Here is a 25,314-nt window from a genome sequence, read left to right as displayed (position 1 = left end):
ATTAGTCACTGAAAAAAACACACTAGGCCAAACTACTTAGTTGCCATTTTAACATAGTCTTAAATTGTGATTATTATTATAAATTGATTTCTATATGTAATGCCATTCTCTGTATGCTATATACATTTTAGCCTTAAAAATGTATTTCAGAAGAAAATTTGCCAAAACACTAACATGCACACCAATTTCTTCCTTACATGTCTTAACTATTCCTGGCCTCCTCCAGAACTCTTATTACAAAATCATTACAGGGATGCAAGAATGCATGCACATATACACATACAAAATGCAAGAGCACATGAGTACACAGGGAGCTCCAATCTTTTTATCAGGAACTCATAAAAGTCCTCTATTAAATCTTCAATTTTCTCCCCGTAGAATTATACTCAGTTTTGTAGTTATTTTCGATTATAAGTCTGTTTCTTTTGTCTTTTGGAATAAGGAATTCCAAGATCTTTTGTTTACAGTAGAAACTGCCAAATGCTATGTGATCTTGACTCTAAAATTCCTTGGTACCTGGGGCGGCCAGGTAGCACAGCAAGTAAAAGCACCGGCCCCAGTGTTGGGATGACCTGGGGACCAAATCTGGGCTCAGATACTTACCGTGTTTCCCCGATAATAAGACCTATCCCAAAAATAAGCCCTCCCCTTACTGTGTAAGATTCCTCTAAAATAAGCCCTCCTCTGAAAATAAGCCCTATTGAGATTGCTACTATAGTGAAGGTGATCCCCTGCGCTACACGCTACATTATGGTACCCTCTATATGCACCGTCGCCCCTCCCCGTGAAATGCATGCCGCGCTCCAAGCTGCATCCAATCAGAGCTGCAGCAGTGAGCGCGTCATCCTGTTCTTTATTGAATTCATTATTGAATGAAGGTACATTTATTTGTTCACATTTACCTGTTTATTAAAATTGCTGTCAATGTTCATTAAAATAGGCCCTCCCCTGAAAACAAGCCCTCTGGTGTTTTTCTGTCCAAAAAAAATAAGAAGACAGTGTCTTATTATCGGGAAAACACGGTATGACCTCACCCAGAAATAACTGGCCGTGTAACCTTGAGCAAGTTACTTAACCCCAATTGCTTATAAAAAAAAATTCCTTGGTATCTCAACTGCTTCTTTCTGCTTACATTTTATTTTCTTCGATGGGAAAGCTCTCTGCATTTTCGTCATGACATTCCCGGGACTTTTACTTTTGGGGTTTTTTTTCAGGAGGGGATGAGTATGTTATTTCTATCTTCACTTTGCCCTCTGGTTCTACTAGATCTAGGTGATTTTCACTTATCTCTTGAAAGTGTCTAAGCTTTTTTTTTGTTTTTTTTCCTAGGCATCCAATGATTCTCTCCTTAACCTATTTCTCAAGTTAGTTGTTTCTGATATATTTTTTCCTAGTCTTCTGATTTGATTCTAATATTATCTTACTTACACTCATGAGAGTCACTGATTTCTATTTAGTCTATTCTGATTTTCAGGAAATTCCTTACTTGGATAAGGTTTAGTACTTTCTAATTTAAGCTATTAATTTCTCCTCCCAATTCTTGCCTTCTGAGGTTTTGTTTTGTTTTTTTTTTACTTTTCTGGAAGGCAACTGGGGTTAAGTGACTTGCCCAAGGTCACACGGCTAGTTTTTTTGTTAAGTGTCCGAGGCTGGATTTGGACTCAAGTCCTCCTGACTTCAGAGCCAGTGCTCTATTCACTGCGCCACCTAGCCACCCCACCTTCTGAGGTTTTATTTCAGAATTTTTTTCCCTTTCTTGCTTCATTTCTTCTAGGTATACATGTAGTACTTTTGGAAAATCCATTTTTTTCCTTTGAATCTCTGTATACTGTTACTGAATTACTTTTCAGGTAAATCTCTAGATCTTTTAGTATAATTTTCATGCTGTCAGTGCCTCCTTTGGTTTACTAAGCTCTCTAGCTCTAGTTCCTGATTTGAGGCTTTGTGCTAGGACCAGGTTTTAATCAGCTGCACTTTTATATGGAGGGGTTTGGCCCTCAAACTATGTTACCTGGGTTCCTGTGCTGACCTCTGGTTCTTAGGGTTAGGGCCCTCCTTGATCTCTGGTATTCTAGAATTCCAGATCTTAGAGGTCTTTGCTGAAGTTCCAAGACAGAGTGTTAGGAACCTTGGAGCTCCTGGGCACCAGAACCTCCTAATCTGAGCACTGAAGTACCCTCTGCTCTTCCTGCCCCTAAGGAATCAGGATTTAGCCAAGGATGGTTCAAGCATATCTGCAGCTATGACTCTGACACCCCCACTCAGGAACCTGCAGAGCAAGGACTGAGAAGGCAGTAATTAGGAAAAATCCTAGACAAATTATAAATACTACAGAGCCAAGTCTAAAAGAAAATCAGCTTTGCCATACATACATTCTACAGGAATTCCTGGAAGAAATAAAGCAAAAGTTTCATAAAAGAGCATATAAATGAAATGCAAGAAAGGGAAAGGAGAATAAATAACAATACAGAAGGTACAAAACCTTACTCAACTAATAGATTTCTTAAAAATTGCATTAAAACAAAAATTAGATTAAAGCAAAGATCAATGATAATAAAACTAGAACAAAACCAAAAGAGTGGAAAAATATCAGGAAATGTAAGGTATTTCCTATTAAACTGACCTGGAAAACAGGTCAAGGAGAACAGACCTAAAAATCATCAGACTATCCTACTTACAATGTAAAATCTAATTGTCTTTTCTCACATTTCATTCTTCTTCACACCTCTCTGCAACATTTTATACTGCTAAAAACAGTGAGATCCAGTATCCCTACTCTCTGGATTTTGATCACACTACTCTTCTCTCTTGACTCTCCTCCTACCTGTCTGAAACTCTAAACCAACCCCTCCTCCAAAACATCCCTATTTCTGCCAATGGCACCACCATTCTTTCAATCTCTCAGGTTCATAACATCAGTGCCCTCCCCAAATACCTGGTGTGCATTTGTATTAAATTTTTTTTTACTTATTTGCATATATTTAAATGGAAGCAGAGTGAGGTCCCTCCTGTTTGAACTTTAAGCTACCATTATAAAATAAGGAGACAGCCAGATTGCTCGATGGACTGAGTGCTGATCCTGAAACCGTATTTTTCAACTGATTAATCACCATCTTAATGTAATCACCATAGGCTAAGAAAAATAATTATAATATTCTATAATCACTGAATCATGCAATTAGGCCTTGAGATGAACAGACAAAAAAGACAGGATGACAAAAATAATTTTAAAAGAGTATGTAACTAAAAGAACATTACTAATTAACAAAGAAAAAAGAGCTAATGAGGGTAAAGCAAAGCTGGTTGTATGGACTGGCAGTGACAAGTTTTAGAAATGATTAATAATAGCAGTTTTTTTTCTTGTTTTTTAAGTATGGCCTAACAAGCTAGACACTGAAACCTTGCCCTCAATCTCTAGCCCTGGGGCTTTTCAGTCATGTCCAGCTCTTGGGGTTTTTTGGCAAAGATACTTAAGTAATCTACCATTTCCTTCTCCCACTCCTTTTACAGATAAGGCTTCTAAGGCAAACAACTGGCCAGGATCACATAACAAGTGTGTCTGACTCCAAGCCCAGCATTCTGTCCACTTTACCCCCTAGCCTGAACTACGGCAGTGGTCATCTAAGTAGAGAAGGGAATGGATACAAAAAATATTGCAATGGTAGAATCAAGAGTAGGCAACTGAATGGACTGGGGTAATGTTGAAGGACAGTAAAGCGCTGAGAATCTAGGGGTGGCTAGGTGGCGCAGTGAGGAAAGCGCTGGCCCTGGAGTCAGGAGGACCTGAGGTCAGTTCCGGCCTCAGACACCACACACACCCACACCCACACACACAGTGTAACCTTGGGCAAGTTACTTAACCCCAATTGCCCTCCAAAAGGTAAAAAAGAAAAAAAAGAGTTGAGAGTCAATTAATAAACAATATTTAACAAGGGTCTGATAATATGCCAGAAACGGTAAGGAGAGGAGATGCCAAACCTCGGTGAACAGAAAAGCAGTGCCGTTGACAGAAATAGGGAAGTTAAGAAGACAGCTATCTGATATGCCTCTCAGCCATTTAGAAATGTCCAGTTACTAACACTGAGGCTACAGAGTCAGAAGAGAGAAACAGACATAAGAATCATCTGCAGAGAAATAATTGATCCCTAAAGGAGTTGATGAGATCACTGAAAGTGTATAGAAAGAAGAAATGAGGATGCAGGACAGAGCTTTGGGGCACCCTCACAGTTTAGGAGTAAGGCAGAGATACCAGGGCAGAAGGATATCCAAGAGAGACAATAGTGCTATGAAAATCCAGAAAGTAAAGCCAGTGCTTCAGTGTTATACAGCATCATCAGTACTATAAAAACATGAAAGATGAGGCCTGAGAAAAGGCCCCAAGATTTGGGGCCCCAGTATGTGTATGCATGTATGCATGTGCACAATCTCTTCAGAACTAAACTGTGAGCTCTTTGGGGGAAGGAACTGTGTAATTCATCTTTGCATCCCCTATAGCAGCTAATACAATGGCTTATACCCATTAAATGAATGAATGAGAAAAGCCCATCCAAAATATAATCTTGTAAGAAGCCTACCCAGATTGGCTGTACTCCCCTAGTATTTCGGCATTTTCATCTGTCATTTTGTATTTGCTGACATAGTACTTGGTAATTACTCTCAAATTATGTATGTACCTTTTATTTGCCACATTGAGATCATTAAATCTTAGAAAGCAGAAAATAGAACTTCTGTTCCCTTCATATCCTATCTAAAGTGGCAGAGTGTCATTCTTCACACAGAAGTATTCAAATTCTAATTAACTGCTAACTAATTACAGGAAGAGAATAAAGAGGAAATTAAATTACACTATGAAAGAATGAGACGAAAATCAAGAATCACGAACAGATATTATTAATACTATCTCCTAATAGCAATGATTCATTGTGATGTAGAAGTGATTGTGATTTTTCCAAAATATGCCTTTCAAGTTTGGAAAATAACAGACCACATCCAACTAGCCAGTGATCCGTGAAACAGAAAAAAATACCATAATGGTCCTGAGTCCTGCAGGATTCCCTTACACTTCCTAATCCACTCAGACATGATCCCAGTTGGGGCCTTCCACCACCTTCTGTCTGGACCACTGCAATAGCTTCCTACTGCAATCTCCCTAACTCAAGCGTCTTCCCATTCCAAGCTATGCTCCAGTAAGCTGCCCAGGTGATTTTTTTTTCAAGCACTAGTCTGGTATGGCCATATCTTATCCCCCTTGCCTGCTGAATGAGCTCCAGTGGATCCCTATTTACCTCTGGAATCAAATACAAACTTCTCTGTTTGGCATGTAAAGCATCTATTCATAACCAGACTCCTTCCTATCTTTCCAGGTTTCTTTAACTGGCCTGACCTACTTACAGTTTTTCCAAGGTAATGCTCTATCTCCTACCTCTGTGCCTTTGCATTCAATGTTCCCCATGCTTGGAGTACTGTCTCCTCACCTTAGTTTCTTAGGCTTCCTTTAAAGCATAGTACAAGTTCCACTTTCTTTAGGTGGCCTTTCTCAAATGCTTCAGCTACTAGTACCTTCTCTTTGGGATAACCTTCCATCTACTCTGCACAGTAAATTTCTCCTAGGTGCTTAGTTATTTTGATGTTGTCTTCTCCATTAAAATGTACACTTCTGAAGGACAGGGACTAATTTTGCCTTTCTTTGCCTCCACAATATTCAGCACAGTCCTTGGCACACAGAAAAACTTAATTCTTGATTGACTGATGTTCAATATTGCCCAGAAAATATCATTGCAAAGTGACTTTAATTGATTTATCATAAATAAACCCCATTAAAATTCATGAAACATTTTCTGAGCCATTCAGTGACCCACTTATAACATCATTTCCATGTAACCAACTGGCCCACAATGTTGTTTCATTTAACTTGGTATTTACACAGAACATTATTAGTTTACTTTAGCAAATTCTTGTAATTTTTGTGCCAAGAATACTTTTCCACCTCCTCCAGCTGCCTTCTTCACCATTCCTTAAAAAAAAAATCACCTTAATGATATTTCCTGCTTTGATTGTACCTGTAAAATACTTGCTTCTTGTCCTTATTAATTACAATTTCAAACAACACCCCACACCCAATGCTAAGTAGGGATTAAAAAGTAGCAGCTCAGAGAAAAGGGTGGGAGCAAATTAGAGCCTTTATAATTAGTACTAGAGTATTAACTGAAAACTGTTACACTATGGGTTGAGTGGATGCTGCTAAGGTAATTTTCAAAGACTGATATAAATGCAAGTCTGTACAATTTTCATATAGATCACTTAGCTTCACCTGATGATAGTGAAGCCCTATGCAAAGGCCAATGCAAATAACTAATTAAAAGAGAGACTGGAGGAACTGTGTGGCTGAATCTATGCAAATCAATTAAGACTTAGAAAAGACATATCTGTCTTGATATAGATGAAGAGAACTATCAAGATAATCAAAGTATCTCAATCATAACTTCTGAAAAAAGTCTTGATAAAGATAATTAGTACTAGCAGCATACACAAATAAGGTACTGTCTACACATACATATATATAAAAACATTTTGAGCACAATATTTAATTTTACTGCAGTTATCTCATTTATAAAAGACACAGGTGTCCCAGTACCAACCTGAGGATTATTTGGCTCAATTTTGAAGAAAAATATCTAAAATCGTCTCAAAAATATACCGTTTCTTTTAATCAGCTTGCCACCCCTATATACTAACTCCTACTATAAGGGACTCAGTAAAAATGTGACAAAGCCTGGGCAGAAAAATAAGGTAAATTCTGCAAACTACACCAACTACAAATTCCTTACCATAAGCTGTTACTGGCTCACTAATAGATTTACATAACACCTTTCTGGGAAAGAGTTCAAAGCATTTCCTCACATTATTTTTTATGAGGCTAAGAAGGGAATATTACATTGGCCTTAAGACATGCACAAAGATGAATGTTAGTCATATCGGTTGGTTATTAAGGGTGTTAAAAGTTTGAGACAGCGGACATTCAGTTCATTCTGCCTTTACAAAACATTCTGCATCACCTAATAAAATATTCAACAGCTCCACCGTCTCTTTTGGAAAATGACAAATTCACTGTAGTTAATAAGAGCCAGCATGCACCACCTTCAGCTCCCAGTCTCTATCCCAATGCACCACAACCAAGAAACCACCACCCCGCTCCCTAGTCCTATCCCAAAATGAAACCCGATCAAAAAGAAAAAACAAACCAAAAAACCATACCCATCTTTCTTCTCAGGCTTCGGGCCAGCGTTAGGACATCTCTTTCCATTCTTGGTGGATATGTAGCTACACTGCTTGAAAGGAGCATTCCTGTCTTCAAGGATATGCTTAATGCAAAACTCTTGCCCTTCGAGACGAGGCTGAGAGCATGGACGGTGTGTGAAGGAACAAGACAGGGGCTCCTGGGACCTGGGCACTGGGTTGACGCGCCCCCGATTCGATGGCAGGACGTGGATCCGAATTCTGTTCATACCAACACCTACTGGGGAGAGGGGAGACACTACACACTGAGAGGTCGGGGTGCCCAAGGGTCCTCCATAGCCCTTCCCCCACTCGCCTCCAAACCCAGCCAAGCCCCGACATTCAGACCCCAACAAGAACCGTTTCTCTTTTTATGAAGAAAGGAAAAAGAAAAAAAGGTCAAGGGGTAGTCTCACCTACCCTATGTCGGCCTACCAAGGAAGGGCCCTAGGGACGGTTCTTCCTCCAGCCCCCAGAGTCTCACATGAACTACCCGGGCTCAGTTTCTCCCGCGGCTTCCCTTTCTCTAGGGGCCTCGGGGGCCACGCATGCGCGGCGGCTCAGTGACTCCCCTCCCTCTCCCCAGGTCCCTTACATAGGAAAAAGCCAAGGAAGCTCTCCTGGATCTCGCCACCCCACCCCTCCCTACCCCCCCTTCCCCTCCCAGCCTCGCGAGGCCTTCTTCAGCACCGCGCCGTCGGGCTCCCTCCCCGTGGCTTTGTCCCGCCCCCACGGCCGAGCCCAACTCTCCCCCCCAACCCGTAGCCCAGCCTGCCCACGGAGACTCCAACGAGCGCCATTTTGACCCAGGGATCAGGGCGTCCTGAGAATCCTTTTCGAAAAGGGATGGGGCAGGTATGGGAGGAAAAGAAATTTTAAAGCCCCGCCAAAGGTTGCCACAACCTAAGCCTAAGCCTCGACCCCGGTGGAGCCGAAGGGGAAAGACAAAGGCGCCGCCCGGCCACTAGAAGAGCAAACGAGCCGACGCCGCCATCTTACCTCAACGGCCTTGCTGCTAGTTCTCTAGCGGCTCCCCACCTATCTCTAGCTCTGCTCACCCCGCCCCCTCGCTACCGATTGGCTCCTCCGCTGGAGGATGCGACCACGCCATTGGCAGAATGCTCACGTCCATCAGACGTGGGAGGATGTTTTCTTGGGAGGAAATGGGGTGGGGGTGGGGTTGAGGGTGAGGGTGAAGGTGGCTGGAATGGATCCTCTCTCTGCAACTAGAGCTAATGGGAGGTGAGAGAGACGCCAAGGATCAAAGGTTCGCGCGCTTTTATGGCCCTGGAGAGGCCGCGCCGGGTATTACTTAGATTCCAGGCTGTAGCAGTGACTTCCATTTGGCTTTTCCCAAAAGGGAGACGGTAGATTAACTTTCCCTTGGCTCCACGTGAACCTCAATACGAGTTGGCTGAATGCTGTTCGTTGGCACGATCCTCCACCCACCCACCGTGACTCCAGGTTGGGCACAAGTTCCGCTCCGGACATTTTTGCGTGGGAACCAGGGCAAGGCGCCCAAACTCTCAGCCCTCTAGGCAGGATAAGTCACAAAGAAGGCGGTTTCCCTGCTCGGAAGTGGTCCCTATCCGTTTTGATGCTTGGCTTATTTGGTTTTTTTAGTGGATGCTATTATACTATCGCTACAGGTCTTCAGTAAGATCCAAGGGCACTCAAAAGATAGACTGAGCAAGCCACGCAGGAAAAAAAAAAAAAACATGTAAAGAATGCAAACTGTGTTAATAATATTTCTACAGCACAACGTTATTGCATTTGGTTCTCACAAATAACCCTGTAAGAGGAGGTGCCATTATTACCTTCATTTTATAGGCATCAGTGAAAGAAGCTATGTCTACATGACAGACAGGACCCTGGCTACCCTTTCCAGAGGAATTGGAGTACTCACTCCTCTGACTCTTCCAGGCTCTCCTACCACTATCACTCAACCTCTGTTTTGAGGTTTATTCCATCTATATCACCCAAACAAGATTCTGGTAACTGCTGCCTTCTGAACTCCATGACATTCGGCTTCTTTCCAGGCTCCAAAGCCTTTACTTCCTCAGCTCTTGATTCATGCTAATGAACTTCAAACATATTGATAATTCCCTTAAAAGCACCCTAACCTCGAAATTCCTCTGTTCACTTCTAGTGACCTAATCATCCCATCTTACCTATGGTCACACCATAGAGATGGTCATACCCTTGATCTTGCTATCATGTGTTCAGTTTCTGTGTTCATGAGCTCTGAAATTCACTTATCTAATTACATCTGTCATCCAACTTCTCTCTGCCGTCAGTCCTTAACCCAGTTCTTAATCCTCACTGTGACCTCCATCCCTCTAATCCCTCCACACCTCTCAGTTCTTTCCCAGGCCATCACTTCTAAACTGCCTACACTTCTGCAATGACTATTTGTGAAGATCAAACAAATATAATTAAAGTATTTTCCCCAAAAAACCCTTTAAGATCAGCTAAACGTCATGAAACATCACAACTTTTGAAAAATAAAAGTTGTAGGTCATGCAAAGGGCAATGGAGAGACCTATGATGGGAATTAAGACACTATCCAAAAAATGTATGAACAAGGAGGTGGGCTACTCTAACAGTTGGACAGTGAATGCCTCTCAGGTACCCAAGAATGTTAAAAAGGGCAAGAGCAAGGCACATTAGATCCCTATGAAAGATTTATGGGAAAATATGAACAAGATCTGCATAGGATGAAAGGATATGAAAAGGCTGTGATCTGCATGATGGAGGGAATGCCCACATTGATAAAAACACGGATCCACAGACTAGACTCCTCTGTTTGCCATGTATAAAGCCTCCCACAACTTGGTCCCTATGTACATTTCCAGCCTTATTATACATTAGCCTTAATGTACACTGTAAGCTAGCCAAATCGCCCTTCCTACTGTTTCTTACTGGTCAGTAGCACTCCATCTCTGTGGAGCTGTCCACGTGCTGGGAATGAACTCCCTCCTCACCTCCAGGTCTTAGAACCCCAAGTTTCCTTCAAGGCTTAACTCAAGCTCCACTTTTTACATTGTAAGGGTGAGTTTGAAATGACCTCACCCCATTTTAGCTCTGATCCCTTAACTAGATGAGAGTACATATCAATCAGTCATTTCACATTTCAACTAAATGTGAAAAATCATTGAAAGTCATTGTACGGAAATGTAATAATGTGGAAAAGTAACTATGTTCCAAAAGGGTGGGGGGGGAAATGGTCCAGCTTCAGGGATTGTCTATAAATTATCAAGTGAGTTGAGAACATGTGTAGGAAGAGAGCAGAAGATCCAGGCTGGAGGAAGTCAAAAGAAAAAGTATCTTCTTTCCACAGCATCCCTCCCCAATGCTTTTCTACTCATGTAACATAATCTCCCATTTCATTACCCAAAAGTTTCCAGTATGCTGCATTTTGCCTCAAACACAAAGAGGTCAGGGGTTAAGTAGAGATAGATATAAATATAACATTAGGCAGAACTCCCAGCTTCTCCCTAAATGCTGGGAATTTTCCTAACTGGGGCCTCAGAAGGATAATAACTGAATTCATAAATTTTCCTCTAAAGATGTAGTAGATGAGAGGCCGTTATTTTGCTTCCTGGGCTTTAAATGAGGTTATTATTTTAACAGTGTGTTACAACATAAAACTATTCAGTATCCCTCCCATCATCCTAATCAACTTGTATCTAGTTTGTATATACCTATATGTGTAAGTTGGAGATTAGTTGATGATGGTGAATATGAAGCCCCCAGTACCTGTCTGTATGAACCCTGGGAGCCATGGGGCTGTGACTGTAACTGAAAAGGCAGTCTTTCCCCTGCTTCCATACTATAGAGAATAAGGAGCCAGAATCCCTGGACAGGAAAGAAGGTTGTCAGGGGGTAGCCAATGATCCCAGAGCATGCTATAACAAGAAAACCTTCAGCTATGACAGTGTGTGAAGGCAAGAAGGTGCCACTTCACTCCCCTCTCCCCATTCCACCCCCTCCACTAGGGCAACCCAAGACTATTGTGGTTAGTTTTTGGTTTGTTTTTTTCCATAAATTAAGCAAGAGAGATGGGAGCTGCTCCTAGGATTAAGGATGACACTGCTATTGCTGCTGCTGCAGGGAGTGAAATGTGAAAATACCCAGAACCACTGTAGAAAATACTTCAGCTGTCCTCATTCAAAAGGAACTACAAAAGGTGGAATCACCCTCTCCCTTGCAATTGGAGTTAAGGGATTTGCCCAAAGTCACACAGCTAGTAAGTGTCTCAGGTGTCTGAGGCTGGATTTGCACTCAGGTCCTCCTGATTCCAGGGCTGGTGCTCTATTCCCTGCGTCATCACCTAGCTGCCCCTTAAGTTTATATTTTAAATTTCTGTTCACCTGTTCTCTAAAGCTGTGACATTAATATAAAACCAAGGTTAATACAACACATTAATGGTCCGGATGAATTTCATTTGCTCAGAACAATCAAGAGTGAAGTTAGGGTCAGCTAACTACACAGAGTGAAAGAAGGAAACTCTAAATTGCTAAAGGTTTATTTGGTGGGACCTTGGAACAAAACCAAAGAGATTTTTTTAAAGCATTCTTTTAACTCCCCAAACCAGAGAAACATTAAAACAACATGATTTTTTCTAGACTGTCATGGATTCCCCTGGGCACAAATGAGTTAACAGAATTAGAGGGGAAGAGTCTTGGTAAATTGAAGCTTTTTCCCAGAGAAGGTTTGGGAGAGCCTTGAGGCAATTTTCCTTTCCTATTGGTTTCCATTCTTAAAGTAGTTTCAAGGAAAAGCTTTCCAGCCTTGCCTCACCTTCATGGAAGGTTCCCTTAGAGTTTTGGCTGAAGGGAGAAGTTGAGGGGGGAGGGGATTGTTGAGAGAGTAGAATGGCTCTATTCACAGGAGAGTAAAGGAAGGTCAGATAAAGTGAGGAGGTAGTTCTCTTTAGTCTTACAGCTCCCAGTATCTCTCCACCTCATCCTAGCCCCCATATCCACAAATGATGTCTTGAGATCTTTTTTCTATTTTTAATTTTTATTTTTTTTCTCCACTTGGACATTTAAATATTTTATTAGTTCTTTCCACTTGCTTCTTTTAACAGAATTCTCTAGCATTATTGTTACTGAATATTTTATTTTTTTATCATTTTTATTGTTCATCTTCATGCTCATTTCATCTTTGATGCTTTTTTTTGGAGGGCAATTGGGATTAAGTAACTTGCCCAAGGTCACATGGCTAGTTTTTTTGTGTGTTAAGTGTCTGAGGTCAAATCCAAACTCAGGTCCTCCTGACTCCAGGGCCCGCTCTCTACTCACTTCGCCACCTAGCCACCCCTACCTCTGATGCTTTGAAACAGTTTAATTTAGCTCACTGGTTTAGCTGTTATTGGGGAAAGTTGTCTGTTAGACTTTATATATTTTGATGTGTTCCTCTTGTTCACCTTTTGTGATCTTTTCTGTGTCATTTCTTTCTTGTCTTTTCTGTGATATTTTCTTTTCTGTGTCACTGAAGGTTTTAGTTTTATTTTTTTTCCAACCCTATTTCTATGTTTAGTTTTCTTTTGTTTTGCTACTATTTTTGTTTTGTGTTTAGTTTTTTACTATTTGTGCCCTCTGTGCCATTCTTCTATATATTGTATATTGTAGCGGCAAGCACCCCAGCGTCCCTAGGGTGGCTGCTCACACAGGTTCTTGGATCTGCTTTGATAAAGGAAAGCAACTCAAAATGGGTTAACAGGCTTACTTTAATCAGTCAGACATATATCCTTTACCTTGTTCAGGGGAAAAAGGTCAGCACCCTGAACTTCAGAATACACAGACAGAATTATCAAGTCAGAGAAACAGATCAAGTAGACAGATTTCCAAACTGTCCAACCATTACATCCATACCAAATCAACATCTGGGTTTCAACATCTGGGCTTTTCAAAGCCGGAGGGCTCTGGACAACGGCTAGCCCAGAGTTTCATCAAATCACAGAACACTTCTCAAAGTGAGCCCCAAAACAAAGCCTCACATCAGGGCTTATATAGCCTTCTCCTGGCTCAGAGAATGTAACAACCTTATTGACTCACTGGCCAATCAAGAAGTATCTACTGAAAACAAGCCTCCCACCCCAGGCTCCAGGTGCACTTTAGCCTAGGGGCAGAGAAGATCTTCAAATTTACATTCCCATTACATATATACAATGTAAGTCTGCTATTTAATGGCCCTAGCTGCAAAATTTAGTGTTATGTAGTTTCATGTCAACTTGCAAGTGGAATGCTATTGTTGTCATTCCTGAGAATTTGCATTTTCATTCTTTTATTTTGTGCTGCATCTCAATTGAGAGGCATTGGGACACAGTGGATAGAATACTGATCCCACCTCACACATTTACTAGCAGTGTGACCACCAACACTTAACCTCAGCTTCTTCTGTAACATGAGGGAATTGGATTAAATTACTTCCAAGGTCTCTTTCAGGTGTAAATCTATGCTTCTATGAATTACCCAGAGCATTGTTTTGTAGCATCACTTGAGGTAGAAGGCAGTAAGGCCAATTCATTTTCAAATTGTCAAATATTGTCACTATGGAACAATATTTTAAATACACGTGCTACATGTGAATTGTACCATTTTTAAGCCTGTATCACTTCTTTTTAAAAAAAAAAAAAGTTTATTTATTTATTTTGGTTTTCAGCATTCACTTTTATAAGATTCTGAGGTTCAAAATTTTTTCTCCCTCCCTCCCTTCTCCAAGACAGCAAGTAATTTGCTATAGGCTATACATGCCCAATCATATTAAACATATTTCCACCTTAGTCATGTTGTGAAAGAAGAATCAGAACAAAAGGGAAAAATCAAGAGAAAGAAAAAAAGTTAAAATGGTACGCTTTGATCTGCATTCAGACTCTATAGGTTTTTTTCTCTGGATATGGATAGTATTTTCCATCATGAGTCTTTTGGAGTTGTCTTAAATCATTGTATTGCTGAGAAGAGCTAAGTCTATCAAAGTTGTGTATCATTTATTTTAATACTCCATCAGCCTGATAAACTTCTTTGGGAAGACCATAGAGGAGAGACTGACTAAAGTGCTAGGTAAATGATATAGTTCCAGACAAATCTTTTGTCCTGTGTTTGGAGGGCTTAGAAGAAGTTCTGTACTAATAGACTGATCAAGTTGGTAGAAACCCATGACACTTGTCAACACACTTTGAGAAACAGCAAAACTTGTTATCATATACAAACTTGAGTTCTTGGATTGGACGCAGACTGCCACTGGGAAGTTCAAAGATATAGAGCAAAGTTGCAAATGTGGACTGACAACAATCCACTAACATGTGCTAATCAATGCCAAATTAGATGCTGCTCACCAGAGACAAGTAGCAGGGCTAGACAACTTTTACTAGCCAGGGAAGGTTGATACTATTATAGATCCCCTGTCCTGAAGTCCACATAACACTGAAGATTTTCGTGACCTAAAGAAGTAATTAAGTCAGTATGTAACACCCAGGGAGCCTCCACTTACTTCAGATTTTACTAACATAATTGTACTGCCTCTAACAAAAAGAGGTTCCCGACTTGAACCTCATAGCCAGATAGTAGACATACATCCTTGTTTCACAAAGCTTGTTTATCCTCTGATCATATTCACTCTAGAAGAAAGAGATACTTCAGAAATTGAATCTTTAACATGTACTTTCAGTTACAAATGTTAACTTTTGCTTAGATGATAGAATAACTACAAATTCAGATCAAAACAGCAAGATCTCTTCTGCTTTACAACTCATTACATTAATTTAGCAATAAATTTATCTTGCAAATGAAGGTTTTAGTAGGCCTTTTAAAATCATACTAGAGATTTAAAATTTCTTCTAAAAGTATTTTCCCCTTCTTTCAAAACAGTTTCAAGATTTATAAATGATCACTAAACTTTTATGAAGAAAGTTAAAAACTTTTAAAATTATCTTAAGCAGTTTGCATAACTTTCTGCACATGTTCTAATTCTAGATGAAAATAATATTAGATTTTCCAGTAAGCTAACACAAAAGAGCTCACATCTCTTACTGACTCCTTGCTCTGATCATAGAAACCTGCTATAGAAGGAAAAAAACAGGGACCTGTGACATTCCAAATATGACAGGATAAAACATCCTTGATTCTGTTTAAATTCAGGTTAGTTACAGATATCCAACCAGGCTGTATCCATTCCACCTCAAAGTTAGACTCATGAATAGGTGGGGAACATTCCTTTTCAAAGGAACCCCATGGGTAAACTGATCCAGGAGGGATCCCATCCCAGACCGAGGCTAAGATTGTCCCTCCAGCCTTTACCAAATGCAGACTTCCACCTGTTCACAATACAGGATCACATTTCATATTGCATGAATGCAATATATTCTACATGTAATTTAGATGCATAGTCACTGAAGTAGCTATTCAAGAGATGCTTTGCACCATATTATGTCTATTGTATGTATTATTTATGTCCATTTATGGTTATGTGAATGACACTCTGAGATCAAAAGCAAAGGTCACCAAGGTCACTAAATCCAAATCTGAGGCTACCAAGGCTTCTAGGTCCTCTGACCCCAAACCTGCCAAAGTCAAAGATCCCAAACCTGCCAGCTCTACCAACCCTAAGGAAGCCAATGACAAAGTTGCTGGTTCAAGGCCCTTACTGATAGTCCCAAACCATTAAAATAGATGACTTAGAACAAGACTTGTTCAAACCCTAAACAGTAGTTTTTCTCAGCTAGGAAATCATAAATCTCTATTTTGTACAAATAAAGGAAATGATGAGTCATAAGAAAAAAAGAAAGAACAAAAAAGAAGGAAGGGACCAGGTTGTGAAGGGCTTTAAAAACTAAACAGGATTTTATATTTAATAATGGAGGTAATTGGGGCAGCCAGGTGGCTCAGTGAGTAAGAGGACTGGCTCCAGTGTTGGGATGACCTGGGGATTGAATCCAGGCTCAGATACTTAGCACCACACCCAGAAATAACTGGCCGTGTAAGCTGGAGCAAGTTATTTAACCCCGATTGCTTAAAAAAAATAATAATAATGGAGGTAATAAGGAGCTACTAGCATTTATTGGTAGAGGTCGTGCCTAAGCTTTTGAAAAATATCCTCAGCAACTAAGTAGAAGATGGAATGGATTGGGTAGAGACTTGAGTTGGGGAGACTACTTAGAAGGTGGTTGGTCCATGTGACTAGTCCATATGACAACCTATACTAGCTAGGATAATGGTTGTATCAGTGGAGAGAAGGCAGCATACACATGAGATACTATTACTGTGTTTCCCCAATAATAAGACACTGTCTTATTAATTTTTTTTGGACAGAAAAACACCAGAGGGCTTATTTTCAGGGGAGGGCTTATTTTAATGAACATTGACAGCAATTTTAATAAACAGGTAAATGTGAACAAAAAAATGTACCTTTATTCAATAATGAATTCAATAAAGAACAGGATGACGCACTCACTGCTGCAGCTCTGATTGGATGAAGCTCGGAGTGCGGCGTGGGTTTCACGGGGGGAGGGGGGGGGGGGGGGGGGGGGGGGGGGGGGGGGGGGGGGGGGGGGTGGGGGGAAGGGGGGGCGGTGCATACAGAGGGTACCGTAATGTAGAGTGTAGCACAGGGGATCACCTTCACTACAGTAGCAATCTCAATAGGGCTTATTTTCGGGGGAGGGCTTATTTTAGAGGAATCTTACACGGTAAGGGGAGGGCTTATTTTCGGGATAGGTCTTATTATCGGGGAAACACGGGTAGGGTAGAAATGACATGATATGACAAAAATTAAATATATAGCATGAGTATGAGAAGTCAAGGATGATATTGAGGATTTTGACTTGGATCATTGGAAAGATGATGGTGCATGCAGGAAAAACAGAAAAGTTTGGAAGAAGAGAAGTTTCTTGGAGAAAGATAATGAGCTCTGTTTGTCCCAGTTTGTTTCAGTTTGAGATGCCTACAAGACATTCCCTCTGAGATGTCCAAAAGGGAAGATGCAGTGTGATATAGTAGATAAGGCCTTGAACCTAAAGTCAGGCTTCTAATCCCATCTCAGACACTTAATAGTTGTGAAACCTTGGGTAACTCAACCTCTGTATAACTCAGTTTCTTCATCTGTAAAATGAGGGAATTATACTTGATCAACTCCAGTGTTTTTTTCCAGCTCTAAATCTCTAATTCTACACATTTTGCTGCTGTGATGTATAATTCCAAATGTCAAGTATACTATAGGTAATTTTGCAAGGGACTGAAAAATTTCTGACCCTAGGGAGGAATCTAATTAGGCCTTAGAGATCACTATCAGCTAGCAGATATAAAGTCCCTTTTGCCTGTTTATAAAAGCCTGTGTGTTGTAGGTCTGCTAACAGCAACAACAAAAAAAGTCACTCTCTATCCATTTTACTCTTCCATATTCAGATAGCTGAGGAAAGGTGAAAGGTGGGGGAGCTGAAATCTCTTGAAAGACAAGAAGTATTTTATGGATGCTAAGAGGGTAGTTAAGGTCCTGAGAACAAATTCTACTACCACAAAGAAAAGATATTATTCAGCTGGAATGTTGTATGAAGGTAAAGCAGCTTGCCACCACTCCATCAACACCACTACCACTACTTCCTTAATGTGGCTCAAGAGGCTTAGCATTTGAATCTCTTCATAATCTGACCCGGTCCTCCCTTTCCAATTTTCTTACACTTTCCTCCCTTCCACATGTTCTAAATCAAACAAAACTTTTCTACTTGCAATTCCTGGAACAGAAAGAACATTCCATTTCCCATCTATGTGCTTTTGCTTTGGCTACCTCCCATGCCTGGAATCTTTCACCTATTCCTGAAAACTTCTGACAGTTTCCCTAGCATCCTTCAAGGCTTAGCTGGAAACCTACCCTCTTCACATGCCTTTTAGTATTCTCTCCACCTACTAATGCCTTTCCCTCTCAGATTATCCTCTATCTACTCTTTATATATCTTGTACATACTTAGCTATTTACATGTTATCTCTGTGGTTAGGATGTAATCTTCTTGAGGATAGGATTTGTTTTTGCCTTTCTTATTATTTCTATGGTTAGTGGTTAGTATGGTAACTGGCACATAGTAAACAATAAATGCCTATTGACTGAGTAATCATGGGAACAACCCAAGACTAAGCAATCATCTTCCTGACTTCAGGCCCATATCCTTCTGTGTTACCTAGTCAGGAACACCTGAGTTCAAATGTGGGTTCAGATACTTATTTTTTTTTTTAAAGCATTTGGGGTTAAGTAACTTGCCCAAGGTTACACAGCCAGTTTTTTTGTGTGGGTGTTAAGTATCTGAAGCCGGAACCAATCCCGGGTCCTCCCAACTCCTGGGCTGGCACTCTTACTCACTAAGTCACCTAGCCAACCCAGTTCAGACACTTATTAACTCCACTCTATCTACTAGCAGTCTCATTATAAGTGACCAATTGTATCCTCATGGACATTAACCTTAATATCCTGAGCACCCTAGTTTTCTATAATTCATTATGACTCTCTTATTCATGAATTTTTTTGGCCTATTTCAGATCAACTTGACAAAAGGCAGCCTTGAAGTTAGAAAACCTAGGATTTGCATCTTGCTCTGACACATAATGGCTATGTGGTCTGGTCCTTAAGAAGTCAGTTTCATCACTCAGCCCTCTAGATGACTCTGACTGTAAGTTGGTTAGCTTTGAGTGACACATTTCTTCTTTTTAGGGAGGATGTTAGTAAGCTAGAATGCTATCATAGAAGAATGGTCAGGACATCAGGATGATGAGGGACTGAAAAAAATCTCAAAGAAGAACATCTCTAAGGACTTTGTTTTGTTTTGTGAATCATTTGAGGCCCCCCACCCCCAGATAGACAGACAGACAGACAGACAGACACACACACACACACACACATACACCCATCACCTGAAAAAGGCCTACAACTTTGATTGACCAATCAGAAGAAAGACATTTTTGGCCCACTTTGAGCTTAACCTACCATAATGCTTTGCATGTTCTGGCATCACAGACATGCTTTGCTTTGCTCTCTGAGTGAACTCAAAATGCCCCTTCCTACATCAGCAATGACAAGACCAGATACAGCTGACCAGGAGCATTCTTCTGTTTATGACTACCAAGGACAAGGCACCTTGAACCAGATACTATTTTGAATAATGGAACTTTTCTTCTGCTATGTTATGTTATCTTATGTTATATTATGTCATGTTAATTACAGAAGAAACACAGACATCCTGGAACTATAATTTCAATCAACACTTGACACTTTGACACTTCTCTTATCTTATTGTGTTTATACATCTATCCTATTAAGAAATTCTTTTCTTATATTATGGTTAACACATGTGGAAACTATAATTTGGGGTTGACACAGGCATCCTGAGTTGTAAATGTGTAAAGGGTCTCCTTCAGCTTGCTTACTTCTGAGTTCAGAATTGTTTTGTCTCCCATTCAACGCATGATTTTCTGGCTTAATGAGAATAAATAAACACATTATAGCACATGTACACCATCTGGTGTTGCAGCAAGACCCCAGCATCTCCAGGATGGCTGCTGACACAGGTTCTTAGATCTGCTTTTCTAAAGGAAAACGATTCAAAATTGGTTAACAAGCTGACTTTAATCAGTCAAATATATATCATTTACCTAGTTCAGGGGAAAAAGGTCAGCACCCTGAACTTCAGAGTATACAGACAGAATTATCAAGACACAGAAACAGATCAAGTAGACAGGTTTCCAAACTGTCCAACCATAACATCCATACCAAATCAACATCTGGGTTTTTCAAAGCCGGGCGGAGGGGAGGGGTGGGGACTCGGGGTGCTCTCAATGGCTGCCCAGAGCCTCATCTGGTCAAATCACACAATACTTCTCAAAGTGAGCCCCAAAGCAAAGCCTCACATCAGGGATTATATAGCCTTCTCCTGGGTCAGAGAATGTAACCACCCCCTTGACCCACTGCCCAATCACACAGCATCAAGGTGTGGGCATTCCTGAAAACCAAGCTGCCTGCCACAGGCTCCATGTGACCACATTCAGCCTATTAGGAGGCAGAGTATATTTTCAAATCAAGGAAGGTTCTCAGAGTCTCTTAAGCCTATCAAAGGGCCTCAGGGCAGGGAAGATCTTTAAATTTGCATTTCCATTACATATGGTTCTGTTTGTTCCTTGGTCAAACTTTTGGTAAGATGAACCCTGATCTATTTGTTCTTGAATAAACCTTTGAGAAAGGGGAACCTCATTCTGTTTGTTCTTAGGGAAAAACCTTCAGTTAAGGTGGAAAGTGATTCTGTTTGTTTCTTTGGACCAAACCTTTGATAAATGGTTGACAGTTTCTAGAGAGCAGAACTAGACATGGAGTGAGTGAAAGTTGTAGAGGCAACTCAGGGTAAGGAAGTACTTCCTGTCTACTAGAACTCTAAAAATGGAATGGCCTACCTGAGGAGATGACCCCCTGTGACTTCAGGTCTTCAAAAGGAAGCTGATCAATCCTCTTGTGAGTGACATTGTATAAGAAATTTCTCTTTAGGTTATCTAGTTTGGACTAGATAAAGGGTTCTTAATCTGATATTAATTAATTAGATTAATTAATCTAATATTTTGATGACTTTCAATAAAATTGCATTCCTTTGTAATCTTATATATTTTATTTTATATACTTAAAAACATTATTTTGAAAAGAAGTCCAGAGATTTCACCAGAGTGCCAAAGTGGACCACAAAACCAAAATAGTTAAGAACCTTTGGACCTGTGTGGGATGAAAAACCCCATTCAAAATTTAATCAAGAACACAGAGGTTTCTCAGGATAAAAATGGGAAATATTTATTCTCTTCTCCCACCCCTAAACCACCCCTCCCCACCAGAGGGCAGTCCTCTCCATGGTGGATCAGGGAGAGGAGGCATGTTACAGTAGACAGAACAAGAATTTATACCCTAACACAGTCAAGCCCCGTCTCACCACTATCCCTTACCATTTCCCATTGGCTGGGAGGTGGGCTCAAGTCTCGGTGTGAAAATCTTCCCCAATAGCAAATAACAAAGAAGCCCACCACTATCCCCTATTGGCTGGGAGGCGGGACAGGGAACCAGGGTATTGTTCATATCCTTATTTGGACAACGCTAAATTGAGGGAGGGGAAAAGGTCACCAGCAAGGGTGAAGGTCAAAAATCCCTAAAGGGGCTAATGCTAAAGTGGCAGTAGAAAGGAAGAGGGAAAGAAGGGGGAAGAGGGAAGCCAAAACTCTGGCTTGCTCTCACAAGAAAACTTATGGGCTGAGAAGTTTTAACCTTTCCCATTCAGACCCCTTCCAAATACAGCAGTCAGTGATTCTAAAATGTGAACTAAAAGGGAGAGGAGTTTAATAACCTCTTAAAACACTAAATACATGACAGCCATTATGATTTGTAACTTATTTTCAGTCCATATCAAGTTTTTCCTGAAAACAAAGGTCAGAGGAACTAAAAAGTCTTGCTACCTTTCTGTATCAATTGATGAATTGAGGTTATTTATAATAGATGCCTCCACTTCTCTGCCCCTAACTCTCTTAACTCTACAATTGGAGTTTCAATCTTATTCAACAGAAACTGCTCTCCAAAGTTATCAAAAATCTCTTAATTGCCAAATCCAATGACCTTTATTCAACCCTCATACTTTTTGACTTCTCTGTAACCTTTGATACTATTCTTCTCCCTTGATACCCTCTCCTTGATAATCTTTTCTCTGAATTATTGGGACACTGTTGTCTCCTGGTTTTCCTCCTCCCTGACTGTTCCTTCTGTCTCCTTTTCTAGACCCCCATTCATATCTAACCCTCTAACTCTGGATATCCTACACAGTTCTGTCCTGGGCCCTCTTCCCTTTTTCCTCTATTCTACCTCACTTGGCAATCTCACCTGCTCCCATGGATTCTCAAATCTACCTATCCATTCCAAACTCTCTACTGAGTTCAAATCTCACATCTTCAACTGCCTTTCAGACATCTTGATGTCCAGTAGACATTTTAAATTCAACATGTCCAAAATGTAACTCATTATCTTTCTACCTCCTACCTTTTCTATTACTGTAGAGGGCAATACTATAACACATTCTCCCAGTTCCTCAGGTTAAAAACCTAGGTGTCATCCTTGACTCCTCACTACCTCTTAATACCTATCCATATACAATCTGTTGCTTAGGCCTGCCAATTTTACCTTTGCAATACCTCTCGAATATATTCACTTCTTTTCCCTGATACTCCCACCTCTGAGGCCCTCATCTCCTCTCCCTTGAACTATTGCAATAGACTGCTGATTGGTCTGTCTGCCATAAGTCTCTCCTCATTCTAGTTTATCCTCCACTCAATCGACAAAGTGATTTTCTTAAAAGCACAAGTCTCACCTTGTCACTGATGGGGTATAGGCTCTGGAACCCCCTTGAACTCTCCTCAAATCTTCATACTTGATGAGGTGTTTGTCTGAGGCCGTAAGTCTTCCACTATCACTATAACTCAATTTCTGTTACCCTTAGCCTAGCCTAGCCCTCCATTGTCGGTTACCACAGGATTGCCTCCAGTTGTTTTTCCCGCCTTGATCCCATCAAAATCCCATTTTCTTGGTTCTTGGAATCTGACCCCAGTCCCATCAAGAGCCTCCCCAGATCCCTCTTCCCATCATCTCAGACTACTAGATCACCCCTAGATACTTCCCACAATCTTTCTGTATATAAGATCCATTCCACTGACTGCATCCTGGGCCATTTCCAGTCATTCTAATCAATATCTGGCCACTGGACCCAGATTGCTTTGGAGAAAGTGAAGCTGATGACTTTGCACTGCCTTCCTTTCACTCAAATCCAATTCCACTGCAAGTCATGTCATCATCTCTCTAATGTCATGGTCCTCTTCAAGAAGGACAAACCATAACCACCACACAATTATGTGCCAGTCACTGTCACTGTACTTGATTCTTGGGGAGGGGGGAGGAGAGACAGAGACAGAGAGACAAAGAGAGGGAGGGTAGGAGGAAGGGAGAGAGAAAGAGAGAGAGAGAGAGAGAGAGAGAGAGAGAGAGAGAGAACACAATTTCTGCCTTCAAGAAGCTTATAATGCAGTGCAGCCAGGGGAGAAATAGAGAAATGTTATAGATACAAGATAATTTGGTGGGGACAACCTAACTTAGGAGAGATTATGTAGAAGGTGGTGTTTGAGCTAAAACTTGAAGAAAACCAGAGCTGCTAAGAAGCAGAGGTGAGGAAGGAGTGCATTCCAAGAATGGGGACAGCCAATATGAACATATGGAGATGGGAGATAAAGAATGTTGGGCAGCTAGGTGACATAGATCACCAACCCTGGAGTCAGGAGGACCTTAGTTCAAATCCAGCCTCAGACACTTAACACTTACTAGCTGTACGACCTTGGGCAAGTCACTTAACCCCAATTGCCCTTCCTTCCCTCCTCCAAAAAGGCAAAAAAAAAAAAATAGACAAAGAGTACTGGGTGAAAAGTAGTAAGGCCAGTTTTGTGGACCACAGTGTGCATGAAAAGTGCTGGATAGGTAGGTTAAGGCTAAGTTGTGAAAAATGTCAAATATCAGGAGTTTATAGTTCATTCTAGAGGTAGTTAATTGAGTAGGATAGAGACAGGGTTGAGAGAAAACCACTCTGACAGCTGGGTGGAGGATGGTGCTACTGCGAGACAAGCAGGAAGTACCAAAGGCAGGTCCAGAGTTGTGGCTGTGAGAGTAGAGATGTTGAGATCACCATAAAATGTAGAGGTTTAAAGTTAGGGGTGCTGGAGACCCCAAAATACCAACAGGGCCTACCAAATGAATTTGACTCAAGTCTTCTCTCAGCCAAAGAAACACAAAGTTTATTAAAGGTTCACCATAATGGGTAGACTCTTAAGGAACCTCTGTATCTATGAGGTTTGTACTGGACAAGTGGGCCAGAATAATCTATCACAGAGTGAGTCTGTGGTAGAAAATTCTCTGGCCTTCTCTCTTCTCATGGAGGCAAGATGGGGTCTTATATATAGAAAGGTTGTGGGAGAAATCTAGGGGTAGTCTAGAGGAGGAATTTGGGGAGGGACTTCAGGAGTCAAATGAGGTCAGACCCCAGTGATGAGAGATTAAGGGTAGAAAGTAGCTGGAGGCTACCTGGAGATGAGGATAATGGAGGGCTAAGCTAGTTTAAGGGTGTATAGATATTTTGGGAGGATCAAGTATTAGGCTAATAACAGAGATTTGGGCCTAGCTATAATGAAAGTTTTATGGCCTTGGGCAGATGCCTCATCAAATGGGAAGATTGGATCAGAGTTCAAGGGGCTTCCCAGAGCCTGTACCTCATCAGAGAGACAGTTGTGTGAGATGTTATGGAGGTGGAAATGACAGGATTTGGAAATTGCTTGGATTTTCGGGGTGTGAGGCAGGGTGAGGATTCAAGGAGAGGTTATAAAAATAGAAAGATGGTGGCACTCTTTAAAGAATAAGGGAAGTTTGGAAGAGAAATGGGTTTTGGGAAAAATGGTTGTTTTAGATATGTTTAATTTGAGGTATCCACTAAACAATTGGTGATGGGAAACTGAAGCTTGAGGCCTTGGTGATATAGATGTGGGAGTCATCAGTATAGAGATAATTAAACCCACAGGAGTCAATGAGATTCCCAAAAGAGAAAAGGTCCAAGAAAGTGTCTTGTGGGACACCCAATGCTGAAGGACTGATATGATGAACTAACAAAAGTGTCTGAAGAGTGGTCAGACAGGTAGGAGACCAAGAGAAAGCAGAGTTGCCAAAACCCAGGAAAATGTGGTTAACAGCATCAAATACTAATCCAATGATAAAGACCGAGAAAAGGCCATCCAATTCAGCAACTAAGAGATCATTGGAGTGAACAATATTAGGAGATCAGGTCTGAAATCAAATTGTCAAGAATTGAAGAGTGAGCCAGAAAAGTGTAAGCAATAGTAGCAAAGGACTTTTCTAGGTGTTTGGTTAAGGGAGGGATAAAGGATAGATTGAGGGGATAGGGAGGTTTGTTTTGTTTTATAAAGTATTGTCAATGAGCTTGTTTGT

The 25,314-nt window shown here is 40.9% G+C and overlaps 1 protein-coding gene across 10 annotated transcripts in view; it reads right to left on the bottom strand.

Annotated features, from left to right (window-relative positions):
- The window catches only part of KANSL2 (KAT8 regulatory NSL complex subunit 2), a 295,431-nt gene that overhangs the window by 40,034 nt on the left and 230,083 nt on the right, over window positions 1-25,314 (bottom strand). For 2 of the 10 annotated variants that reach the window (XR_011169155.1, XR_011169154.1), the window contains exons 1-2: window positions 8,275-8,984; window positions 7,255-7,513 (exon numbers count right to left, since the gene is read on the bottom strand). Coding sequence is in view for 8 of the 10 variants with exons in the window: in XM_069092647.1 (XP_068948748.1) it covers window positions 7,255-7,505 (251 nt within the window). In the remaining 2 variants the exon portion in view is untranslated. Of the gene's footprint in view, window positions 1-7,254; window positions 7,517-7,691; window positions 7,889-8,274; window positions 8,991-25,314 lie in introns of those variants that run through there. The other 8 variants (XM_069092647.1, XM_069092652.1, XM_069092649.1 and 5 more) reach the window with 8 other exon arrangements.

Source organism: Petaurus breviceps, unplaced genomic scaffold, assembly GCF_028583685.1.
Source record: "Petaurus breviceps papuanus isolate PSGF00001 unplaced genomic scaffold, PetGlider_PUasm1.0 191, whole genome shotgun sequence".
NCBI classification, from domain to species: Eukaryota; Metazoa; Chordata; class Mammalia; order Diprotodontia; family Petauridae; genus Petaurus; species Petaurus breviceps.
The sequence above is the reverse complement of the archived record's forward strand: the minus strand, read 5'-3'. Positions and strand labels throughout refer to the sequence as shown.